This window comes from Rhododendron vialii, chromosome 13a (genome assembly GCF_030253575.1).
Source record: "Rhododendron vialii isolate Sample 1 chromosome 13a, ASM3025357v1".
In the NCBI taxonomy this organism is placed as follows: domain Eukaryota; kingdom Viridiplantae; phylum Streptophyta; class Magnoliopsida; order Ericales; family Ericaceae; genus Rhododendron; species Rhododendron vialii.
Genome location: NC_080569.1, coordinates 3,970,195 through 3,990,893, shown reverse-complemented (window position 1 = coordinate 3,990,893; position 20,699 = coordinate 3,970,195). Strand labels below are relative to the sequence as shown.

The following is a 20,699-nucleotide window of genomic DNA, read 5'->3' as shown; positions in this document are numbered from 1 at the left end:
TTCAATGATCATAATGAAATTTTGGCTCGAAAGCCTTTCAACAAGTATCCTAAGACTTATTATTTAGTTTCAGGTCTCTCTTAGGGTGCTCATTGAAAGGCCTTATAGTCAAAAATTAATTACGACCATTTAGGATGAAATGATAAGAAAAATAAGATCTTTGCATTGATTCAACCGGATTGAAAATTAGAACACTTATTTTTTTACTCTTTATATGTATTTTTAAATTATTTAATATTATATACGTGAGTAAATTTCTTTATGTTATTGAAATTTTACTCTTATTTTTTTACCTTATTAAAATTTTATAATTCCTTTATGTTATTGAATTTATTAATTTTGTATTTATTTATATCTTTTATCTAATTTATTTCTAATCACTTATTCAGATTTCCTTTTATCTTTTTATCTTCAACTATAACCACTCATTTAGATTTTCTTTTTATCTTCAATTATAACCACACATTCAGATTTTTTTGTTATCTTCTTATTTTTAACTATAACCATTCATCCATCACCTCTTATTCTTATATATCCAGCATTATCCTTCCAAAATCACCATCTTCTTCCCATCACCTCTATCTCCCTGCTTATCCCTCCAATATCACCATCTTTCCATCATTTATCTCTCTCTCCCTTCCGCTGTCACGGTTCCTCCCTCCTTTTCCACACCGTTCGTAAAACATAGAAGAATATTATGGATAACTATAACTTGTCATTTTCAGATAGTTTGTCCGTTGAGAATGATGTTCTTAGTGGGGAGGGCGTCTCCCATAATTTTCGTGACTATACACCCGAATTCACCACTCACCAGGTTAGTTATTACTGTTGTTCTTATGCATATTAGTTATTTAATTTAAAAGTACAGAAATTATGCATATTAGATTGGATCATGTTGCTCTTATACATATTCTTTTTTTCTTGCTTATAGATTTTTCAAAGTAGAGACGACATGGTAGCTTGGGTGCGAAGAGTCGGTAAAGACAATGGTATTGTTATTGTTATTAAGAAATCTGCTAGTTTAATTGGTGGCAAGCTGCCAAAGTGCATTCTTAGTTGTGAAAGAAGTGGAAAGTATAGATCGGCACGGAATGTAGTTGAAGGGCAATCCTCGCAAAAGAATACTGGGACAAAAAAATGCGAGTGCCCATTTGAGCTGCGAGGTATACCAATACCTCCAGCGAGCGCATTGAAATAGCTATTGCCCGTGTTGGAAACAATCACTTTGTACAACTTTTCTTGCAGCCTCATTACCCTGTACCACCCTATCCAATATGGTGGTGGGACAATTCATCAGACGAAGCTAAAAGATGGGCTGCTCGTTATGCAACACGAATTAGTTTGTGGGAAGAAATAATGGAGACAAAACCAAGAGGGACAGGAGCAGAATTTGGTGGAAACATTGATTAGAAATTGAATTTTCATGTATTTTCACTCTTCAATGAAATTAGTACAAGTTATGTATGGTTTGATTAATTAACATTAGTACAAGTTATGTTAGTATAAGTTATATTTTAATTATTCATTTATTAATTAAAATTATAGTAAGAAGTCTTTTAAAAGTAAAATAAAAAACTACTAAAAGTAAAACAAAAAAAAGCTAGTAAAAGTTTTAAAAAAAACAGTAATTAAAGTTTTTTATAAGTAAACAAAAAAATTAGGAAAATTAAAAAAAATTAATTGTATAAAAAAATTAGTAAAAGTAAAAAAAAATAAAACAATAATTATTTACTTTTAAAAGTAAAACAAAAAAAAACTAGTTAAAGTGAAAAAGAAAAAAAAAACAGAAAAAGAAGGGGCAAGTGTGGAAAGGGAGTGGGGCCGGGGGGAGGGGGGGTGTCAGGGGCGGCGCGAGAAGAGGCTCTCTTGTGGTTAGCCCATTTGTCATTATCTAATCAAGTTCATTATCCAATCAAGGTAGGAGATTTGTATCGTTGGATTGCTCTGAATGGACGGCTCGAAAAGTGCACAGCACAGTGCTGTGCCCCACCCATACAGCACCATCACCCGGTTTAGATATTTTAGGTAGATATTGCATGTGTTATGTTATTGTTAGATTGCTTTTGAGATAATATCAAGAACCGGAATTAGGGGTATGTTACTATTAGATTGCTTTTGAGATAATATCAAGAACCTGAATTAGGGGTTCGCTTTCTTCTAAGAACATGTTCGTTCGAAGTCTCTCAGGTGCTATCAATTATTTTTTGGAGTCAACCCATACAGAGCTTTGTTTTGGTTTTAATTGGGTTTTCTGCAAGTGGGATTGGATCACATGATTAGTTGAGGTATGCGTAAACTGCCCGAACACCTGAGTTATAAAAAACAAATGTTTATAATTCGTGGCGTAGAGAGTTGTTTGAAGTTTTAAGAGCATTAATCCATTTTCCTAGAGGTGGCAAACGGGCAGGTCTGAACGGGTTAAAACGGGTCAAATATGAGCGGGTCAAATATAGGTCAAAAAGTAAACGAGTTGAAACGGATCGGGTCGAATATAGGTCAAGTCAATCCAAACCCGCTGACCCGACCCATTTTCTTTCTTTCTTTTTTTTTGTTTTTGTTTTCGTTCTTTTTTAAAAACTAATTCCCCTATATCGAAAGTCAAACTTGCTAAACAAAAATACCACATCTATGAACTTTTCAGAATCAATAAGAAAAAAAAAACCCTAAGTCATGCCATAAAAAAAAATCCTAAGAGATATCTACAATCAATTCCGAATCTTCTGCATCATAATCTACTTCCGAAAGTATGAATCCACTTCCGAGTTCAAGAAGAACAGTTCCTTGAGCAAATCTTCTTGCTGATGTTATTACTGATTCTTGCTCTGAGGAATGAAGTTCTACCTCTTGGTCGAAGGAATGGCAGATTGAAGACTTCTCATCGCCTAGTTACAGGAAGACTACGGCTTGATCCCATTATATCCAGCTAGCTCTTTGCCTGTAGCTCTGGAGCACAAAATCGTCTCTGGTTTTACTATTAAAATCAATGATGCTTGTACAAGAATATGGTTAATTTATGTATACAGATAGAGAGACTTACGAAGAGCCGAAGCCATCGTTTAGGTTTGGATTAAAAAGTCAAGTGACTATTTTTTTTTTTTTGTCTTTACTCAATTTTTTTTTTTGTATTTGCTTGTTTTGCGACAAACTTTTTACGCCTATTAGTTCGTCTCAACGAGAGAATCAAAAAAGTAATTTTTTTTTTACCTTTACCCTAATATTTTTTTACTGAACATGCCTAGTTTGGGGTTTTCAAATTTGAACGCAATTCAATTCGTTTATTTACGATATGTGTCGTATCATATTCATGTTCGTGTTCGGTTTATTTAGAAACTGAGCTTAAGATAATTGTAGCTTGGCTAGCTTGATCGCGTAGATAAGCCCGTAATCTTATGTATGAGTTTACATAAGTCAATTGGGGGAAATTTCAGACTCAATTGTGTGGATACCTTCTTTCTTGGGTTTTGGAGAGAGAGAGAGAGAGAGAGAGAGAGAGAGTCTCAATTTGGCACTCAACAGCCATGAGTCATTCCAGAAAACGGCAGTAATTGGGAGAAGCTGAGAAACTGTGGTTTGGTAATTGGAGTACACGTGAAGCACTTGGGTTGGGTCTTTTAACTCCAATCCATATTGAACCCATTTTTAACCCACTTAAACCCATGTAAATATGGATTGATATGGATTCAATCCATATTAACCCATTATACAATATGGATGGATTGAATTAAGTTAAAAGTGGACGGACAGGTTAAAAAATATGGGTTCCCTCAATACTTTTCCTCCAATTCTCTAAATTTCAAGTTTACCTGAAAATATATCAAAAAAGTGCAAAAGATATGATTCGTATGAAAAGTTGAAGTCAAAAGGCAAAAGAAAAGCGAAGTAAAAAACATTTACTAGTAAAAATTTTGTTTTGAATATTCAAAAGTCCCATGAGTTTTAACCTGTCCATATCCGTTCACTTTGGAGGCTGAAATCCAAATCTTTTAGAATGAATGGAGCATGGTTGGAGTACATGCATTTTTCATTTTTTGAAAAATCATTCTCCATTTTAGGGATGTGAAAATGGTTTAGCGAGAGGAACTGCACCGTAGAGGTTTCTCTTATTTGAGAATTTTTTTCCCCAAATTTAACATAAGTGAAATTAGAAGAAAAATTTCGCCAAACGTTTGACGCTCCTCCACAAACTCCAACTGAAAATCTATTGCAAACAATTGTTACAAGGATTTTGTTAATGTGTGCCCCCAAGGCAAATGATAAGGCACTTGTTAATGTTCATTAAATGAGATCAATTAAACCCCACTATTGTAGGGACCTGGAGACCCTGCGGGTTTTGTTAATGTGTGCTCCTAAGGCACATGATAAGGTATTTGTTAATGTTCATTAAATGAGATTAATTAAACCCCACTATTATAGAAAATAGTGAAAATGATTGGAATATTGAATGAAGACTAAAATTCGTTTTGGAGACCAAAATACCCCTTAATTTTTTCCTCCACTCCATTTAATGTGTTCCCTCCTTTTTTTTTATTTTGTCCTTTCACCTTCTTATCTTTTGATATATTCACGTAGTAACATTGAAAGTTTTCCTCCCTCCAACCCTCTAGTACAGCTTTACGAAGCCGAGGATTATTCCATAAAATCCCAATATAAGGGGTCCAGACAAGTGGCAAATGATGCACACATACAGTTGTCCATACCATATGAGAAGTCATTTTACGAAAGACTTCTTCGATGTGTTCTTAGCTAATTCTGAGGCCTTACCCTGTCATTTGATTTGGTATTGTTTCCAATTGCTATAACTCCGATAATCTTTGTCATTTCGGATTACTCCAGTTGTTATGTAGCAAAGGCAGTGACCAGCATAGTTAGGGTGTGTTTCACTAAACTTTCTTAAAAAATAAATATACTCATTTGTAATTTTCAAGCTTAAAAATAATAGAATTACTGAATAAGTATACGTGGATGCCAAAAAACAAGAAGGTGAAAGGGCAAAATTAAAAAAAAAAAAGGAGGGAACACATTAAATAGAGTGGAGGAAAAAATTAAGGGGTATTTTGGTCTCCAAAACAAATTTTAGTCTTCATTCAATATTCCAATTACTTTCACTATTTTCTATAATAGTGGAATTTAATTGATCTCATTTAATGAATATTAACAAATACCTTATCATGTGCCTTAGGAGCACACATTAACAAAACCCTTGTTACAAACCACTTGATGAGTCAAGCTGAAGGGTGTGGTCTTGTTTGAGACAACCAACTCTGTTTTGACTCTTATGATATAGGTGGGTGGATTCGTGTTTAATAACAAATGCAGCTCTCTCTCTCTCTCTCTCTCTCTCTCTCTCTCTCATATCTCTCTGTTGTCTGAGAGAGTTTTAATGAGTTGCATAAATGGCAACCTAACCTAGGCCACTTCTCACCTAACCATATAATGGTAAAACTTTACACACATTTAAACAAACATTCACATAGACTATTACACACTGCACGATGACACAAAAAACTCACAGACATGGAGGTTACTAAGGGCCTTACACGTAGCGTGTATGGAACCCTTAGCCTACACACACTCACAAAGACTAAGCGTGCTAGACCCACACATACACTTAATTACAGTCTTCGAAAGTGTATGTGGATTTGTGTGTTGTTTAAGCTCTCTTTTTTTCTAACGTAATTTTGGTCATGTACAATTTCGTGACGTGGCGGAGGAAAATACCCTAGAATTAAGAAGCACTGAATGAATCTAGTTAGTAGTTACTATGAGATATAAAAAAAACTTTGTGACATTCTCACTCTCTCAAAAGCTCTCACTAAAGTTTCCCCCATCACCAAACTATGTACACAAAACCAACCCTCGAATTGCCCAGATATAAGATGTGACTCTTAGCCTACTTAGTTGTACCACTAGACTTCCAAAGGAGGAGATTTAGGGTTCGAGTCTCTGTATATGGAGAGACGTAGATAGTTTTTCATCGCTTATACTATCTTTTAATTTATAATGTTTTTCATGAGTTCGAAAATTTTGTATAATAGAACTAATTGAGAATAGATTCATATTGAATATTTTTTTAGATCCACATTGAAAGATATAATGAATATATTGAAATTGACACGAATATCAAAAATTGACAACCAATTTGGGACGAAGGGAGTAGTCCATTTCAGGCAACTTGACATAAATATGCGTGAGATGTTTTATAGGTAACTCGGACTCCTGATTTACTTCAGATGGAGAGATTGACGCTCGGTTAAATAACCTAAATAGGTAACTCGGACTCCTGATTTACTTCAGATGGTGGGATTGACCCTCGGTTAAATAACCTAAACCCATAAACCCTCATCAATATGAGAATCCTAATTCAACTCAGACTCCAATTTCCCTTTAAATCAGTTCCGCAGAAGCCCATAAACCCTATTCGCAAATTCCAAGTTCGGTAAATTGTTTGCTGGTGAGTTCTTCTTGTCTTTCTTTTTCGGTTTAATTTTAATTTTATTATCCATTGCTGTTTAATTGTTTTGTGATGATCATCCATGCCTCTCTTCATGCTTTAGTTTTGATTGCTTTTCAAGCTTTGGCTGAAGTCTCTTAATTCTTTTGACACTCCAAAATGTATCCTAGAGAATGCAAGATCAGATTTCCTGTTATTTGGATCTTGTAACCAAAGGCAATTTCCCAGGGGCGAGGGGCCAATAAATGAAAAGTTAAAAGTTCAAGGGCCCCATTAAAATTTAGATTAACATTTATGGGCAAATAAGTTAATTAAACAGAATCAGAAAAGTCGATCATTTAGGTAAATTTGCATAAATATGCCCGAGATTTTTTATTGGTTCAACTCGGACTCCAGATTCACACTTCAAACGGAGGACCGATGCTTGGTTAAAGCGCCTAAACCCCAATACATACGAGTATTATTCAACTCGAACTCCAAATTCCCTCTTAAATTAAATTCCACAAAAGCCCACAAATCTAATTGCGACTTTTCGGTTAGGCAAATTGTTTTCTGGTGAGTTCTTCGTCTCTTCCCTTTAAACCTAAGTCTCTTAATTCTTGCAAAAACCCAGTATGTATCCTTGCGAATACAAGATTCCAAATAAACCAAATTTCCTTTTATTTAGATTTTCTGACCAAAGGCAATTTCCTAGTGAGGAGGCCAATAAATGAAATGTTAAAGTTCAAGGGCCCCATTAAAATCTAGCGTAAAATTTATGGATAATAAGTAAAACAAACTCAAAAAAAAAAAAAGTCCTCTAGGTAAATTGGCATAAATATGTGCGAGATTTTTTATAGGTTAAACTCGGATTCCTAACTCACTTCAGAGTTCAGAAAGAGTCGGCCGCTCGATTAAAGCACCTAAACCCTAATGCATGAGAATTCTAATTCAACTCAGAGTACTCCACATTATGTTTAAATAAGTTCCCCAGAAACCCTAATCGCAAATTCCAGGTTTGGCAAGTTGTATTCTAGTGAGGAGTTCTTCTGTTCCTTTTTCCATTAATTTTATTGCCCATTGTTGTTTTAATTGTACAATGTTAATCATCCATTCCTCTCCTCATTGTTTGGTTATATCGAACTTTTTTCACTTTGACTTCATGTTTTGTAGAGCGAATCTTTAAAAAAAAAAAAAAAATCATGATCGGACTTTTCTCGAAAAAGAAGTCAGAAAACTCGGACTCCTGATTCACTTTTATGGCAAATAAGTTAAACAAACTAAGAAAAAAAGTCCTTTAGGTAAATTGGCATAAATATGCACGAAATTTTTTATAGGTTAAACTCAGACTCCTTATTCACTTCAGAGAGAGTCGGCCGCTCGATTAAAGCACCGATACCCTAATGCATGAGAATTCTAGTTCAACTTGGACTCCACATTATGTTTAAATCAAGTTTCACATAAGCCCAGAAACCCTAATCGCAAAATTCTAGGTTTGGCAAATTGTATTCCTGTGAGGAGTTCTTCTGTTCCTTTCTCCATTAATTTTATGGTCCATTGCTGTTTTAATTGTATTCTGCTGTTCATCCATTCCTCTCATTATTTTGGTTAGATTGAACTTTTCACTTTGACTTCATGTTTTGTAGAGTGATTCTTAAAATAAAATTAAAAAAAATCATGACCTAACTTTTATCGAAAAAGATGTCAGAAAACTAAGAAATATGATCCAATTTAAAAAATCGAGATAAAACAAAAACAAGAATTTCTACTTTATTTTCGTGATTCTTGAGCAATTCTACGTACACAGATTTAACCGTCACGGCGTCACCCGACCCCTAATGAGTACCCACATGCATCAAATTGTTTTGAATGCATTACGCATATAAGTTCGTGCACACAGACCGTCCCTATTTTCCTCATCAACCAAATTTTGTTTCAAAATGTTCAAAAAAGATGGAAACAAGAAGAAAAAAATAAGAAGCAAAAACCCCAATGCTGGGCCAGATGAAGTTTATTTGTTTCCTGATCATCATATCTTTTTTTTCAGGTATGAAAGTTAACATTGGCCTTCTACCTCCTCCACGCGACATTGCTCCGTCAGGCTTTCGCCAACCCATGGATGATCATAAAGATATCTCTGGAATAAACCGCAAAGAGAAGGGAATCAGTAGAAGCACATCAATGGATTCTTCATCTTCATCTTCTTCCACATTGACTTTGAGAATCAAGATACCATGTCAGAACAAGACCCTAGTTATTCTAAAAGAGAGATCTGATTCCATTTCGGACGTCAAGACCGCGATCACATTTCACGTACGCAAAACAGGAAAGGCGCTACTTCTCATCTACGACGGCCAGCCACTCGCCGATGAGGACAAGCAACTAGCCGACTACAATGTCGAGGATTGCTCCACCATTTACTCGCTGGTTAACCCGTTTGAGTCTGGTTATTCTTCAGCCGGTCATTGTCCTCGCCTGATGATTGCTTTGAGGATCAGGAGGCCCAACTGGAAGGCGGGTGTGATTGATTTCGTGGAACCTTGGTTCACGGTGAGGGACGTCAAGACGGTGATTGAGAGCTCGAGTGGCTTGCCACTGGAAAGAATCGCCCTGAGTCACTGTGGAAAGATTCTTGATGATGCTGCTAGTCCTTGGACCTTGAGGAACGGTCGTTTCGACGTGGAGTCTCCTTTTTGCGTGCTGATGGAAGAGCGCGAGCCTTCTGATGGTTACGTGCTGATGGAAGAGCGCAAGCCTTCTGATGGCGTCAAAGACGAGTTCCAGATAGTTTTACGCGATTGTGACCGGGTACTGTGTGAAGAATCTCTCTCCGTGTCTGCCCTGGAGATGGTGCTCGATGTCAAGAACAAGATTGGGAAAGCCTTGGGGATACACCCGGCTCGACAGTTTCTTTTTCACGGTAAGAACATGCCTCAGCTTGATGACGAGAAAACTCTGGGATCTTACGGGCTGAAAGACAAGTCAGTAGTATGGCTGTTGGGGTCCTTTTTGAAGCTGTACATTAAGGTACCGCAGGCGAGCAGAATGCTTGAGCTCAAAGTGTACGGCGACTATATCATCGACGATGTCAAGCGTATGATATTTGAGAAGACGGGAATCCCGGTTTCTTCGCAATCACTGGTTTACGGAACAAGGCCTCTGGACAATCTCAAAACCTTGGAAAGCTACAACATCGTGAGGAATTCGATAATCTATGCCATCGTTGGAGCCGATGAAGACAGGAGAAGGAACTCGAGAATAGATGCTCACGTTGGAGCCGATTGCGAAGGCCAAATGCATTTCAAGCAAGTCTTGCTCGTATCATTTGAGCTCGGTCCAAGACCTATCCCGATCTTCGTGAAGCCATGGTACACGATATTCGATGTCAAGGCTCTGATTGAGAGCGCAAGTGGAATCCTAATTCGCCATCAAAATCTCATGTACCGCGATGAAATGTTGGAGGACGATTGGAAGACAGTAGAGCAATGTGGAATCCTCTCGGGACATCCTTTGTTAATGAAAATACGACGCGTGACTTCGCAAATATACCTAAATTTCTGCAACAAGAAGGCAGAGAAGGAGGAGGAGGAGGAGGAAAATAAGACCATAGGCATTGAAGCTAAGAGCTTTGAAAATGTTGATGATATTATGAGTTGTATACCAATAGAGCAGATTGAGAAGCTAAGCGGGCAACCATGTCTCTTCTTTGATGAAGCGAGTCAAAGTGGCAACAAACTTCTTGCTCAATACGAGATGGAATCAGGGCTGATTCTCAGCTTGGATCGTTTGATTCAGATCAACGTGAGGGACGTGGACGGGGACTTGACCGAGGTGGGTTTGAAACCTTGGTACAGCATCGACAAGGCGAAGATAAAAGTCGAAGAAAGGTGTGGAATTCCTCGCGAGTTGCAGATGCTTACTTACAAGGAAGAGGAACTCGACGATACAATGACTTTGGGAGATTGCGAGGAACTCTTCGGCAGCTTATGGAATCTAAGGTGGAACTGCGGTGGTGGTGTCTGGTCCTTCTTTTGGCCATCTTACGACGGTAGCGGCTGTCCCGAAAACACTGGTGACAAGAAATGGCCGAGGGAAATCAAGGACTTCCATGGATATCTCTAGGGTAGCTTCTGATTTTGTTCCCCGTTTTCATTCTGTTGAGACTGTTTTCGTCGTTCTTGCAGTTTTTTTGTACTCGGTGGTTCTCTTCGGGGTTTTTTTTGGCTGGTAGAAACCTTTCTCATGTGTTATTTGAAAATCTTGAAAGAGCATATGCTATGGACAACCTATAACGTAGAACTCATCAAGTACATTGTGTGTGATGGTCTGATGGAGATGAAGTCTTGAAAATAGACTACAACCATTGATAGACCTAATGGCTTTTGGTAACATGGCCTTCTTTTGTGTTGTAGACAATGGCGGAGCTAACTTTACCCATGAGATTATCTTTACCGAAAAGTGTATGTACCTCTGTTTCCGTACATTTTCAGCTGCAAGATTGCATAAAAGTATATTCATGCGATTCTACGGCTGAAAATACACAGAAACTGTATCTCTATTCCCGTGCATTTTCAGCTGCAAGATTGCATAAAAGTATCTTTGTGCAATTTTGTGGCTGAAAATACACGAAAATTGATGTCCAAAGAGCTTTTCGGTGCAGAATAGTTGAGTTCTCAGTTGAAGCCACTAAGCTATGGAAAACTTTTATTCTTTTAGATCCGAAATTATACGTAGACAGATTTTTGTAGATTGGGACACCTAAAATTGTCAGCACAAAATGTAATGGGTAAATCTTGAAAAAGAAAGAGGCAAATTTACTTGATTTTTTGTTCAAACAGTCGTACTTACATTTATCACTTGAGATTTGGAGTTATATAAGTCATGAAACCGAATTGCTTATATTATGAGGGACCCCATTAAACAGGTCAGAAAAATACTGATCCATTAATTGAGTAAATCTCAAGTTCAACCAGTTTTTTTAACGAGCTGAGATTTTTCTTTTTTCCTTGAGAACTGGATGTTCGGACCAACTTACGCGTTTGGATGGACATGCATGATTGTTATGCATAACCATAGGCATGTCTGGTTAGTTTCAGAATAAGTTTCCATGTGTGTTTTTTACCAGCAGAATCTATTTTCAGGAAAAAAGAAAGATGTTTTACAATTCTCGAAAACCATTTCCGCTCGAAACGTGATTTCTCTATCTTTTTCATTCAAGAGTAAAGGAGAATGGAAGCTCAAATCCAATCCAGCCCCTGCACCCTACCCACATCACTAGATGTTAACAAGCTACGAAATGCACATGCGATGCAACAAAATTCTCCAGGAACGAAAGCGAGAAAAAGAGGGAAAACATTGCCGAAAACTTAACCACGTGATCATTTGACAAAACCACAAAAGCAAAAGATCATTTGCATCCATTTGTATTCTTCAAGCAATACTTCTCCCATTTTTTCCTAGATCAAACCAATGAATTAGAAGAATATGAAGGTATACCGTGCGTGAAGAAAACTTCACCATATATTAGCCACATAGGAGCTGTAGAAAATGGACAGCAGGGCTTGACAACGCACCTCTATCAGCCTTGTCTCTCCCAGTGAGGCAGCCTAAAAAATGAGGTATTGAAGTAGGGTTTCCAAACATATGAAAAAGGAGCAATGCAGACGACCGGGTTTAGGACATTTTGCAGTAAGTCGAACCCTATCAGAAAAAAACATCTCATTCCCTGATTCAAACCATCGCGACATAGGGTAGCACTCCATTGTCATCAATCCTAATGACGTGGTTCCTCTTTAAACAGCTTAGAACGGCAAAAAAATAAACAGCTCTTGGTTCTTCGATATAACCTTTCAATATCTGGGAGACACCCTTTGCTTCTTGGTGTTTTACCTTAATGGCAATGAACGTCCTGTCTGCAGTGTGCATAATATTTGGGATTTGAATAGTTTACAAACATCATGGTAATAAAGTGCTTTTCGCTCACAAGAAGTATATATGTATATGACAACATGAGACAACAAAAGAATGCTAAAACAGAGGTGCACCGAGATCTTCTTCTACCTTATTCTCTACGCATCTCTTGAGAAGCTGGAGTTGACCTCGCAAGTGCAATACCTGCCATATCCATTCTCATGAGAAATATACCTCTTCAATGCCACGAGTAAATACCACAACCATACATATCAGTTATTATCAATATAGCATACGCATGACAATGAGAAATCTACTACATCGTGGTTCGAAATAAGTAGCGAGAGTTGTGTATCTTTCCCTTTTGTTTTGCTACGCCAGTCAATTAAGTGAACACACCAGAGACAATTACGTATCGACTGTATCGGATTAACCCGAGACAAGGCACTCCCTCAAAGACAGCTAAGCTTTGGGAACAGTTTTTGTCAGACGGTATACAGAATGCCACTAGGAATAACTTAGCTGAAAATTGTTTCCCCAGAAAAATCTGAAAATAGCTTCAAGAAATTAACCTATTTTTCCCTTTAGACAAGTAATCTCCACTCCAAGGAGCACCAAACCTAAATTCGACAACCTTAGATAAAGCTTTTATTCTTTTGAGATAAGAGAACAATAAGAAAATAGTTTGGAATAAGTGTCATAAAAAAAAGAAGTTAAGAAACAGTAAGTTAATCAAAACTGTACATTGTGATCTAGTTCCAGATTAGGAATATTAGTTTGACAATAACTGCAAAAACATCTACTTAAGAAACTTTTTACCCTAAACTCCTTGAAAAAAAAAATTAAAAAATGATTTTAAAATAAAACAGTTAAGAAGCATCCATAAGATACCATTTGGAACAATTTTTCTTTAAGCATACCTCCTCTTGAAGCAGCGTAGGAAGATTTTCAGTTGAGACAAGACTACGTACTTCCTGCAAAAGCTTCTCCTCTTTGATACCAGACCATGTTTCTGGAGGCAACGCCAATAAAAGAGCAGTCAAAAGACTGTACACCCCAACATCACAAGTTGGGCCACTACCACAGCAACTCAGCTCTGATTGAGAAGAAGGAACAAACACATCGACCCCTTGCTGGCCACTACCATTCACCACTGTCCCCGACACCATTGTAACAGGTTTGACACCATTGACATTAAAGTATTTGACATTTGTTTCCTGGCAACAGGAAAACTGTGATGAGCCTGAAATCCCAGACAAGAGCCCTGCTCCCTGGCAGACATCAGCTGCAATTTCGGGCAAATAATCTTCATTTTCTGTCCTCGTAAAAATGGTTTTGAGACATGATTTCTCAGAAGATAAAAAATCTTGCACGTGCTTATGAAGGCTAATCTCCTGCATTTGTTTCAACTCCTCTTCCTGCAAAGGAGAGATAACTGTGGAATGACATTAAATGTACAAATAACATTTAATCTCCTGAACGGATGTTTAATAAGTTATAAAACCTTGATGGCAAGTCTTCCTTTCTCTTCTTGGCTAAGATTTTGATCGTCATCCTCCTCTCGTCTCCACACTTCTACAACCCAATTGATGAACTCCCTAAAATGTGTGGGGAGAGATGACAAAATAACAGAGAGTACATTCTTAATATCTTTCACATCCTCTGATTTCAATAAGCAAGGGACATCAGCCACAAAGTACTTTGCAATGCTCATCCAACTCTCATGTTTACAGCTCTGCCAAAAAAAGAATCCGGTCAATAAAAATGCTGCGTAAGTATGAGATTTAGCTGGCTGAGGATGAGAGAGCTCAAAACTCCCACACTACACAGAAAAGATAATATATGCCACCTATACGTGTGCATAATCAACAACCTAGATAAGATAGTTTCAGGAGAGGTCATAAAAGTCACAATAGTGCACAGCAAACAAATTCAGTAATTTCAGTTGACATCATCATGACTTCCTGCACAAAATTTCAAATTCCACTTTCCTTTCAATTCCTACATATAAGCTAACTAAAGGAAGAACAGATGTAATTTCAATGGCTGCATGTTAATCCCATTTTGAAATACATGAAAGGTTGAAATTAGATCAAAATTTGACATAAATATCATCATCTGGAACTGTTTGAACCATAATCTGCACTTATATTGGCAGGTGTTCCGCACTCATTTCCGTGTGCTGAAATAAATATCAATGCAACAGAATTTCTGTTGCACACTTAAACATATTTGTATGCTATGTATGTGTGTGTGTGTGAGAGAGAGAGAGAGACCAATGACACCATTTTATGTTATGTTAGGATTCAGGGAATAGGGCAAAATCCATTATACCTTCATGCGTTTGGCTCTTGTGCACATCACCTACCTTAGCAAAACAAATGTACAGTTTCTCTCTCTCTCTCTCTCTCTCTCTCTCTCTCTCTCTCTCTCTCTCTCTCTCTCTCTCTCTCTCTCTCTCAAAATTTCCCCATTTTTTAGATGTAATTGTAGCTTTTAAACGAAAATAAAAACTGTTCATGTATTAGCTTATATAAAGTACCCTGGCACATGTACAATACGTACAATTTGTGCCAGTCAAAACTCACCACCATTGGATTCTTTGCAAATGCCAAACAAGTTATACCACAGGACACTGTGTACTGTACACAAATGGTTAGGATTTCAAATGTGGAAAATGAAGAAGAATTTTTGCCCTATTGCAGTAATGAGAGGGTTTTGAATTGACATGTTTTCCATGCCAAGTGCCCACTCTCAAATTAGGTATGTCTTCCAATTTCCTCAATTCCGATGAAAAATATAACAATAGCACTTTAGTCCAAACACACGAGGGGCACCGTTATATTTTGGAAGGTTAAGGACGTGAAGTACACATGGGGCAAAGTGGATCTTGCAGAAAGAAATGAACATGTATACAGGATAAATAAAAAGACATCAATGAATCCCAGTTAAAGAATGTCTGCGTGTCCACATTAGTAGGTACACACGTTTCATTGCCACACCACCAAATTGAATCATACCAGGGTAAAGAGCAGTGCCGGGGCCCTATCAAGCCTAGAGATTAGCATGAACCTAGAAAAAAACATCAAACTTCAAAACGTTAAAAGGTACCATGTCTCACAGCAGTAAGCAATACTCAACAAGAAGAAGCAACAACAAAACAAAACAAAACAAAAAAAAGAAAAGAAAAGAAAATGGAATTGTCAAATTGACAGAAGTTGCAAACTAGAATATATGCACAGTGAACATAGATGGCATCAACAAAGGACTCAAAAACACACTTCCCCCACGGGCCCCTCTATTTTGCTGTTTTCTATAGCAAAAAAGGTGAAGATGCTCATACATGGTAGACAATGGTTACTGATTAGAAATGGAGCTAGAAAGCACTCTCAACTCTGCCATGTGTTATGTATGAATATATGACATGTCTGCGAACTGAAACGCAATTACAACAACAACAACATAACATAACCCATCTAATCCCCAATCATTGGGGGTATGGGCGGGAGATGATTGGAGACAGACCTAACCTTTGGCAATATATGCACAAAGTGGCTGCTCTCAGAATACCACTAAAACAGTGGCCCCCCTAAATCTCCAATAATTGAGGAGCTACAAGGACATTTTGTTGTAAAACCATGCCCCCAAATCAAAGCCAAATGGCATCAGAGAGGGCAGGCCTAGAGACCAAAATCAATTTTTGTGCACATTACCATGCTTCCTTCATTGATAGTCCAGAGCATCGGTATGCACATTAAAATATCTCTGAAACGCAATTGTTGCTGTAAAATATGTCTGGGATATAACATAATTCCTTCTTCTTTATCAGAGTTTGGTCAAGTCAGACATATCTCACTTTACGATATACATCAAACACAATGTCAACAGTTGCATACTTGTCAAAAAAAATGTCAACAGTTACATAGAAACATGTCAGATCAAAAAACGGCTTCCATAAAATAAAGACAGCCACTGCTTGAGATAAGGTGAATCATATGTTTTGCAGAACATACCCCCTAGGTAGGCCACTATCTCCATCAATAGTATTCATGGCTTCCCAAAGGAGTGTGAGTGGAACCCAATGAGGAGGATACTTAAATCGTGCAACATCCAAAATCAATGCCATGTCCTTTCCAGCATGGTAACCACCAATAGGTGAAAAGTGACCCGCTCCTGTCTGCAATATAGAATCTAAAGAGTTCAATCAACTTTTAACCACCATGGAATGAACAGACGGAAAATAATAACCAAACAAACAAATACATCAAGCTTAATTCATACCTGCTTAAAAGTCCCTCTATGATACGAGGAAATCACATGACAACCATCCAAAGTGGAACAAGAGATGACATACTTACGAAAATCATCAACAGTGCTTTGACTTGCGCGGAAAGCTTCAACTTTTGCTCCAGAACAGTGAGCCAAGCATACAAGCTTTCCAAATGAGATGCCTGTAGCTTTAACCTTTTCCAAAGGCTCACAACAATCCAACATAGATTCATCAAACCATCTCCAGGGCCCTAAACGAGAAGTGACAACCGCAAGACACATGAATTCAGAGAAGTTGTGGGAGTAAGGAAGCTATACATGCAAGGGGGGAAATGTGGGAGATAAAAATTTAAAAGTTCAGAATTTTGCTATCGCACTCAATGAAGACAATGGATTCATGCAGCCAACCCCAGCTGATTGGGACTTACGGCCCGGTTTGGTTAGAATTTGGTTGTAGCATGGAAAGTGAACAGGCCTCTTTCCATGCATGATAGGACTTTTGTATACCACTTGAAGCCAAACACAACTATAACTCGTGTAAATAAGCTTCAATGTTGCAGTAAATATTAAGCCTGGTAAGATGGGTTCAACTGCATTACACTAGTCTAATAGTCTTTTTACTTTAAGTTGTCTTTAACCATTGACTTGCAAGAGCCTAAAATGAAATCCAGCACTTGACCATTAAACTGGATATATGAAAATTGAAAAGTAACACCCTATCCAGGGGCGAAGCCAAGATTTCTCACTTGTGGGGTCAAAAATAAGAACTATGAGCGATTCACTTTTTTTTTATATTATTTTTATATCTTAGGCGTCCATGATAGCTTACGCGCACCTCGACTAATATTGGGGGACCAATCACACCGTCTGCTAGCGGGGACATTCACTATTCATATTTGGAGATCAAAACCCTGCATGAAAACCTTTGGTATAAAACATAAAACATATGGTGATTCTCCATGGCAATTCCTCGTTCCTGCAGAGAAGAAGATTCGGTGTGTGAAAGCCATGTACAAGGTTTGGGGATCTCTCTTTGTGGGAGAAGAGGAGATTCTATTTTCCCCACTTGGTTTCCTAACTACAAAACTTTTAAAATGGGTTGGGTCAAATTTGAAAGTTAAAGCGGATCAAATAAGCCCATGTTGGGTGTAAACTATAACCATCACTCATGAAAATTGGAAGCCAGTAGGGTCACTCCTTTGGGAAAGAAACATACACTAGGGTTTCTTCAAAGGTTTCCATGGTTATTGCCATGAACCCCAGGAAAAAGAAAGAAAGAGAGAGAGTCCCAAAAACAACGAAACATGTAAATTTGAAAGGTCATTCACCGCAACAAGAAACATTATCCCACGTTGACCTACAACCAAGGCAACTCCTTCATGGGTCGCTCAAAATGCAAACCATAATCAATAAACCTGACCAACAAAGATCAGTCCACCTATATTTAGCCTCGAAATGAGGCCTTCAAATTTGCCAATAAAGAATGATAAGATCATGGAGCTCTGAAAACGGCACTGAGATATAAAAACAGTGTTCCCAAGGAAAAGAAATACCAGAGAGATGTTTGCAAGGCCTCTATGCAATAATAGAACCATCAAGGGATTTTCTCCTTAACAGCAATTCAAATCACACATCTGCCTTACTAAAATATCAATAACTACCTTTCCATTTTCTTCCCGGGTCAATAGCAAGGGCATTCAGTACCATGGCAAGGCTGGCTAGCCCACAGTAAGCAGGCTCTGATTGTGTCTGAAAGTAAGAGATCAGCTTGAAAAAGCCTTCCATAGTACCACTTTGAACGGCTTCTAAAAAGAGTTGCTGCAGTTTGAAAATACCTGATTAGCCACTATAGAAATAGAACAAATAGGGGGCACCAAAATTTTATGACAGGCAGCAGTTCATGAGAAGGCACCATTAAAAAGAGTAAATAAGAACACAGCAATATAAGAATATAACAAAGAAGAATAGAAACAAAAAACCCTGCACCTGGGAATAATGACACAAAGTTGTCAAGGCTTCAAATAGGTAACATCATGGCTTACCTCCTGTAACACAGTATCCCGCGCCACCCATGCGCATAATTACTTAGTTGTGAGTAATAACCCCAACAAATACTCACTATCCATAGCCAATGAATAAATTGTCTGTTGAAACCAAATACGGTGATAAACGAGTGCCCTATTCGACTAGAATGTACTGGGAGAATTCATACAATCATTTGAATGTTCAAAATTCACCATTCCATGAGAGTGCTGTAATTATCCCCCCTTAAACACCACTAGAAGTTGTGCCCGTGAGTAGGAGTAGGTGAACGTGTGCGGGTGGGTAATTGCACTTGAGCGGTTTTACTACTTTGCCGTACCAGTTATTAATGCAATAACAAAAGTTTATGTTTTTCATTAGGACAATCTTGGAAATCACTTTTGTGACACAACATCAAAAGTTTGTTCGCACCAATGTTCTCCGTTTCTATATTAGAACGGACTGATCACCGCACTAAAATCCAAACTCAACACAGCGAAACGATCACAGGCAAAAACATAACGGCGCTCTTCACAGGACTGTACAGAACTAATGTAGAATCGTCTAAAACCCTAAGTAGAAACAATCAGAGTGAGTGATCTGAATGGAAAGTGAAATATATACTACTCTGAGTACACCGACCTTTCCTTCAGAAGAAGCGAAATCAATGGCGGGAGGGGACGGTAGCGTCCGGCGGTACAAGCTTGCCGTGGCCATTTGTCCGTCGATTTCGATTCTTCGGCGGCTCCGATTTGCCGTTCTAGGGTTTCGTATGGAACTTATAGTGGAATGCGTGGGGACGACGGTTACGAACCCCGCGTAATAAATCCACCGCCTGTTTCGAAATTGGGCGTTAGAAGCGGTTACAGAATCCGGTTACCTATTTGATGCAGCCTTGAGCCTTGTAGCCTCGCAATAATGAAACACAACGACGTCGTGTCTAGCGCTTTTTCCCTTCAGAGTTTTACGATAGCAGGAAAGAGAAACTTATTTACGTAGATTAAATTTTACGGCGCCTAATCTCGCGTGTCCAAAAGTGTTTTTGACAATTCGGATATTTCCAAAAGTATTTTTGACAATTCGGATATTAAAAGAAGAGGAAAGGGTTTAGAATTCTTTTAAAATCTGGACCATTAATTGTCGAGACGAACGGGACAACGTCATCCTATTTCACCTAGAAGTGTGTTTGTCCATTTTATGTCTTTTGCCAATATCTTTCGGTGTGGATCTTGAAAAATATGCAATATGAATTTTATTTGATAAATCTCGATTAGTTCTATAATACAAAGTTTTAAAATTATGAAAAACATTATAAATTGAAATATATAAACAATTCAAAAATGGACAATGAAAATAGGACGGAGAGAGAGTATATAAGTCAATGAAAATCTCGTTGGCCAAAGAATTAAAGAAGATTATGTTTGGTTTAGGTTGCGACTGAGATTTTTTTGAGATAATGAGTGTAGAGATATAAATAGAGAAAAAGAAAAACTAATCTAAGAGAAAATTTATGAGGACCGTGCGTAAAGGCAGGGATTTGTTCTGAAAACACAAAACACTGTCGTGTGTAATGTGTCTTCAAAATGCAATGCCATGAATTTTTTTTTTTAAAAAAATAACACGCGAGGTTAACCTTTGTCCACTAATAACAGGATTTGAGGGCGTTTTGAGGGAGGTTTTATTTTTATTTTTTGCATTTGTGTGTGCAAGTGTGAACCAAATATTGCAAAGGCAATGCTGCGGTCGCAATGTGTTGACAGTGGGCACAATGGTCCATTGAGATCGAAGTGGATATGTATGTCTGTCCACACATGCATTAAATTAATCAATGGTTTGCCCGAGCTTTGGATTGCGCAGTCGAGTTCAATAGTGACTCGGCTACAGGATTGTTCCTCGATATATATATATATATATATATATATATATATATATATATATATATGGAGCGGTTCCGGGGACACTTAAAAAAATTCCCCCAAGTTCTCGATCGAATTTTGATGATCCGGGCCATTTAATGTAATCAGAACGTGATTTTAAGAGTGCCCGCGAGAAATCAGCAAAAAAAAAG

The 20,699-nt window shown here is 37.8% G+C and overlaps 1 protein-coding gene and 1 non-coding gene across 4 annotated transcripts; both read right to left on the bottom strand.

The window, feature by feature from the left end:
• Positions 1 to 11,761: 11,761 nt before the first annotated feature.
• On the bottom strand, positions 11,762 to 19,529 carry LOC131313627 (glutathione gamma-glutamylcysteinyltransferase 1-like). Of its 3 annotated transcripts, none has more exons than XM_058342036.1 (9): positions 19,274 to 19,529; positions 18,271 to 18,427; positions 16,622 to 16,860; positions 16,354 to 16,517; positions 15,361 to 15,412; positions 13,845 to 14,075; positions 13,261 to 13,758; positions 12,491 to 12,544; positions 11,762 to 12,036 (listed from the first exon to the last, which is right to left on the bottom strand). In XM_058342036.1, exons 1-9 carry the CDS (start codon positions 19,346 to 19,348, stop codon positions 11,944 to 11,946), a joined length of 1,563 nt encoding a protein of 520 aa, XP_058198019.1. In that variant the 5' UTR covers positions 19,349 to 19,529; the 3' UTR covers positions 11,762 to 11,943. The 3 variants fall into 3 exon arrangements, with proteins under 3 accessions (XP_058198019.1, XP_058198021.1, XP_058198020.1); XM_058342038.1 differs by lacking the exon at positions 19,274 to 19,529 and adding an exon at positions 17,445 to 17,585 and having other exon boundaries at positions 18,271 to 18,390; XM_058342037.1 differs by lacking the exon at positions 11,762 to 12,036 and adding an exon at positions 12,122 to 12,342 and having other exon boundaries at positions 19,274 to 19,528.
• LOC131315448 (small nucleolar RNA snoR100) lies at positions 15,962 to 16,069 on the bottom strand. Its single transcript, XR_009196775.1, has one exon. It is a non-coding gene; the product is annotated as a small nucleolar RNA snoR100 (small nucleolar RNA).
• Positions 19,530 to 20,699: the final 1,170 nt, after the last annotated feature.

Bases quoted from the DNA above. Each gene is read 5' to 3' on its own strand.
- LOC131313627 (XM_058342036.1), bottom strand. From the start codon at position 19,348: ATGGCCACGGCAAGCTTGTACCGCCGGACGCTACCGTCCCCTCCCGCC. The intron at 14,076-15,360 runs GTATGATTCAAT...TTTTTTTGGCAG, and splicing joins CGGCACTGCTCTTTACCCTG to AGCTGTAAACATGAGAGTTG. The intron at 12,545-13,260 runs GTATGCTTAAAG...TGGATATGGCAG, and splicing joins CTACGCTGCTTCAAGAGGAG to GTATTGCACTTGCGAGGTCA.